A 5,435-nucleotide genomic window follows, 5' to 3' on the forward strand; every position below is an offset into this window, starting at 1 on the left:
CTACAATGATCTCATACTTATATGAGTCATATTACAATCCGCCAAGTTAGCTTACAAAATTTTTTACAATTAAATATAAAATATATTTATACAAAATTCCTATCGGCCAGGGTGCCAGTAATTTTCCCTTTCGATGCCGATGAATTGTGTGCCGGTGTTGAGTCTGTTGGTGTCGGTGCTTGTCGGTATCACATGATTTTAAGGTTTCCATCAATGAAAATACCTTCAATCACCTACAATTTCTCATTGGGGTGTGCATTTTCCAACAAAGCTTCTTTTAGGAAAGCTGGATTAATGAACGAGCTCCTGGATAGGTACAGTCATGCCTCTAGACAATGTATTAACAGGACGAAATCTGAGATTTTATTTTTCAATACTTGTTTTCAAAAGCAAAGGGAAATATGTTCTATTTTAGGTATGAAATTAGGTTCGCTCTCGAGGAAATACTTAGGGATTCCATTATTTGGGGGAGCAAATAAATCTGCAGTTTGGAAGGATTTGGTGGATGTCTGCTTAAAACACATGGATAGATGGAAGAGTAGATGGTTAACTTCAATTGGTCGAATTTTAATACTTAAATCTATTTTTTTGGCTATTCCTATCTTCTCAATGATGTGTTTGAAAATTCCAAAAAAGGTTATTAAGGTTGTTAAACAGAGAGTGAGGAAACTTTTCTGGAACGGTGTCAATGAGCAGGATAAAATTCCCCTTCTTGCATGGGATAAAATTTATTTGGCAAAGGACAAAGGGGGTGCAGGATTGAGAGACTGGAATATCATGAATGAGGCTTTGGGAGTGAAGTTAGTGTGGAATATATACTCTCAATCATCCCAATTATGGGTGAGAATATTAAGGGCTAAATATCTAGACTCTATGGAGGATAGTAGGATATTTACTATTCGTAATGCCCTTGCTAGCTCTACAATCTAGAACTTTATTGTTTCATGTCGAAGAGTATTTGTAGATCATTTATCCTAGTAGGTTGGTAATGGCCTTAAAGAAAAATTTTGGGATGGCTCATGCGATAGATTTCCAGTTTTGAAGGAAAATGGTGATCTGCATGATCTTAGGCTCTGGTTTGTACAACATTGGAGAGAAAAAGTTAGTGATTATCTAAATTTCTAAGAAGAAGCTTTTGAAGGGGAATGGACCTGGAAACCTCTACAAAATGTGGATATTTCAGACCAACAAAAAGCCTTAATGCAAAAGATCTTTAACTCAAGAAAGATTCTAAGAACAAATAAAGAAGATAAAGTGGTTTGGTGTGGCGTTGTGAATGAAAAAAATTCGATCAAGCTAGGTTATCGATTTTTGTGTGAGGGAGTTGGGGGAGAGAATTGGCCGGTCAGTTTGTGTTGGGGAAAAGAATGTCTCTCAAAGGCAGGAACCTTTGCATGGCTAGCAATCAGAGATAGAATCTTAACTAGTGAAAGGAGAAAAAGATTGGGTATTTGTGGCACATCAAAATGTGTTATGTGTTCAGAGGATGAGGAGACTACTGATCACCTTTTGCTTAGATGCAAGGTGGTGAGTAAATGCTAGGATATGTTACTAAAATCGCTAGGGTGGTATGGTCCACTCCCAGATACCCAAAAAAAGTCTTTGAGGAATGGTTGGTGGTGCAACATAAATCAACCTTTGCCAACATTTGGAAGATAAGCCCTTCCATTGTGATTTGGGATATCTGGAAGGAAAGAAACGGGCGTATTTTTGTAGGAAAGGAACAAACTCTGGATGGATTAAACATGAGGATCAACCATGCAATAGAGGAAGTGGTGGAGGCGGTAGCTTTGCAGTTCTATAATCCAAAGGTTCCCTTTACTATGGAGGATAAACGAATACATGCGCAATGACCAGGTATTCATATTAGACCTATTAAGGGGCCTAATTGGGCTTATCTAGAGTTAGAAAAGACAATGGAGGTTATGTGGGAAAAACCATCGGAGGGTTGGTGGAAGATAAACTTTGATGAAGCATCAAAAGGGAATCTAGGACCATCGGGAGAAATTTTTATTGTACGAGATTGGAAAGGGGATGTATTAGCTATGGGAGCAAAGAAAATAGAAAATGGTACAAATAATGTGGTAGAGGCTTTAATAGCATTAACAACTATTAAAATTGGCAAGAAGTTAGGAGCACAGAAAGTTCATCTAGAAGGTGACTCTTTAATTACAATTCAAGCAATAATAAAAGAGAGCATTGAGGCATGGAATTTACAAAATTCGGTTGAAAAAAATAGGGAAGAGTTATCCTTATGTGAGGATTTCCGCATATCTCATTTTAGGAGATCGGGAAACATGGAAGCAGACATCTTATCGAAGTGGGATTTAACTTTTGAGAATGTAGGCGAGTTAAGGTGTGAAGATTTTAGATAGTTGGCCACTGAGGAATTAGCAGAATGGTTGGGAGGATTTCTTGGAAGGCTTTCAAGATGTGTACGACTCTGTAGAAATTTAATTATTACACTATCCAAAGCAGGGCGGTGAGAAAAATATGGTGGAATGTGGAGGACATCGTATTTAAGGCAGATGGGAATGACAATTATTATATTCATTTATGAGCTAACACTCCTCGATGCTTTGGCAATTGTTTTTATTCTTGAAGAAGTTTTTGAGTTAGAGTGGAGTGGGGTGACGGTAGGTGTTTGCAAAGTGAGCATGGAGGCAAATTTCACTTTGAGGAGCAAGAAACAAGTATGCTTGTTTTATGGAGATATAATAGAAAGAAGTTTGTGAGGAATGTTTCTATTCCAAGACAAATAATTGGTGAAGCATGTGCAATTAATCCTAGGGAAGGTTTTTGGCAACCTGAGACATGGGTATAGGACAAATATGGATGTTTATTCATTGATCTTGGTGTGGGGGTGGGATGCTAGTGAATCAATGGAGGTGGTGAGAAAGGTAATGGAGACAATAGTGCACAATGATTATTTGGAAGGCTTGGACTCCATCCTCGAATGGGATATTTTGGGGATAAGATTCAGTGTGTGCGAGGGTATTGATGTGCCTCATGAGAAATTCAAGAAACCTCTGACTTTTATTCGATGGCTGGTTGGATGTTGTACGGCACACCGTAGGGTAGAAACTAAACAAGGGTGGGAAGCCTTCAAGATTTTTGTGTAGATTATAGAGCTTGACGAAGTGATTCAGCAAGCAAATGTGGAAGCAGAATGATTGGAGGGAAGAGTGTCGAGACCGCACAAGAGGAAGAGGATGAGCGAGATGAATGGAAATGCAGAAGCGACGAGCTCACAGAGTGCATGAAATTAAATTCTCCCCTTCTTTTGAATTGAAACAAAATCTATAATTGATCTAGTTTTTTCTTTGTTTTACAAACAATGTAGCTTTTGTACAGGGTGTAGTAGGGTAGTTTTAATGGGAAAAGAAAATTCCCAACCAAAACTTGTAAACTGTGTATGCGTTTTTTTGAGCATGCATTTTGATGTTTTCGGTACAGAGGGATTTTTTGGGAGGTGGTTTTAGCTATTTAACTAGTTTTGATTGGGTGGTTTTTTGGGGGTAGTTTTGCCTTTTGGCTGGAAGAAAATAAATTACATGGTTGTATGTTTTTCTATTTCGAATAAATAAAATCATATTACCGAGCAAAAAATAATAATTGGAAGTTCTTTAGCTCGCTTAAGGTAGAATATAAAGTAAATATTTGATTTATTTTTAGTAAATAAATTTGATCCAAATTAATTCTAATATTTCTCCATGAGTGTTCAAGATATTAAAATATAATCAAATGAGTTATTAAATAACTCATGACAAGAAGAAGCTTCAAAAATACTTGTAGCAGAGAGCTCCAGACACTAACTCCAAACAGCTCCAGACAAGGCTTTGGAGAAATTAAGAGAAGATAGAGAAGATTCTTGAAGACTCCCAATGCACTCCAAAATTCATGCAAAATCATGGAGCAACTAGCATTCCTAAATCAACGGGCAAACTATCTATTTCATCCAAGTTGCAGTTGCACACTGCACTACATTATCTTTCTCCAACAAAGATAACTCAAGTTATTAAAGAACTCCAGTGTAATTTCATGATTGCAAAATATTCTTCATGATTACTAACAATTATTTGGTCAACTTAAATGAATAACAATTCCTTCATTCACATTGAGAACCTAAGACTTTTTAAAAATCAGACGCTTGTAAATTGTGAAAAAATGCAGTCTCAGTAAAACAATGATATCTCCCTCGTTTCTCAACAAAATTAAAAAATTCAAAATGATCTAGAAATTAGACTTCAAGATATATAACTTCTTTTGAGGGTATGACAATATTCACAACAAGGAAGGAGCAGTTCATGATAGAAAATGATAGATTGATTGGCGGGATGAAGGACAAGAAGTTTAGTTTTCTCAGTTTTGTAAATGCTCCCTCAAAAATAGGATCTTGGATCCAAATTATTAGGGGATTGGTTGGGTAGATATGATATAGAATTATATAAATAAATTATAATTAATCGATCAAAGGGGGGGATTAGAAAGGCTTGTTTCAATCTGAGAAAATATGATAGACTATTTTCATTTCCAACAATGTATTTTCCAGAATTTCTTAGAGTAAATTTGAATTCAAAAAAGTATTATTTCCAGCAATTGTGAACAAGTTTAACCTTTTAAATTCATGCAAGTGTGCCTTATATTAACCTTTCCTTTAATGTAAGTGTGTCTTAGATTATCTTTCATTTCTTGCAAGTTAGAAAAGATTATCAAACTAGTTTTCTTCATTCTCTTTTGCATATAGCCATGGACACTGCTTTGGATTGATAAATAAAATGACGAGGATCACATCGACCCCATCACAAGACCCTTTTTGTCGAAGTGTAACCTAATAACTTCATATTACTCTAATGCATATTTCTCCAAACCCTTTACATAATTTAATGCCTCCGACTGAGATTTACATGTATACAAACCTAGAGAGATGGAAAATTAAATTCCTATTTTCCTTTTCTCAGCACATCTCTTATTGACCTCATAAATTTGTCTACATAATTCAATAAGGACTCATTTATCTTCCACATACCTAGTAAATTTAAATTGAAAGCCATCAAAGCCTTCCACTGGATATCATATTTTCTCAGATATCCTCATTTCAGGATGCCCCTATAGTTCCTGTACCAAGCCCATGGTGAATACATCATTAACCCTTTTGAAATTGGCATAAATTTATTGCAGTTGTAGATTTGGGTATAAATCATATACTTGCATGCCATCTTCAATATCTTCAACAAAGTTAATTTCAGGGCAATGCCTAGTGCAAGCTAGGGCATATATAGCAAATATGATGACATGTAGAAAAAATGATTGAACCAAAAAGGAAGTAATCATACTATGTAGCTTGTCACTGATCACTAAAGCCCAATCTAGATACTCCTTTATAGCAAAGATGAATTGGATGAAAAAGAACATCCACTCATCCAGATTCTAAC

General features: G+C 35.9%; 1 protein-coding gene across 1 annotated transcript; it reads left to right on the plus strand.

The window, feature by feature from the left end:
• The first annotated feature begins 1,916 nt into the window (after positions 1 to 1,916).
• On the plus strand, positions 1,917 to 2,375 carry LOC131038113 (uncharacterized). The gene has a single exon (XM_057970428.2). The coding sequence runs from the start codon at positions 1,917 to 1,919 to the stop codon at positions 2,373 to 2,375; it is 459 nt and encodes a 152-aa protein (XP_057826411.2).
• The last annotated feature ends 3,060 nt before the right edge of the window (positions 2,376 to 5,435 follow it).

This window comes from Cryptomeria japonica, chromosome 11 (genome assembly GCF_030272615.1).
Source record: "Cryptomeria japonica chromosome 11, Sugi_1.0, whole genome shotgun sequence".
NCBI classification, from domain to species: Eukaryota; Viridiplantae; Streptophyta; class Pinopsida; order Cupressales; family Cupressaceae; genus Cryptomeria; species Cryptomeria japonica.

Bases quoted from the DNA above. Each gene is read 5' to 3' on its own strand.
- LOC131038113 (XM_057970428.2), top strand. From the start codon at position 1,917: ATGGAGGTTATGTGGGAAAAACCATCGGAGGGTTGGTGGAAGATAAAC.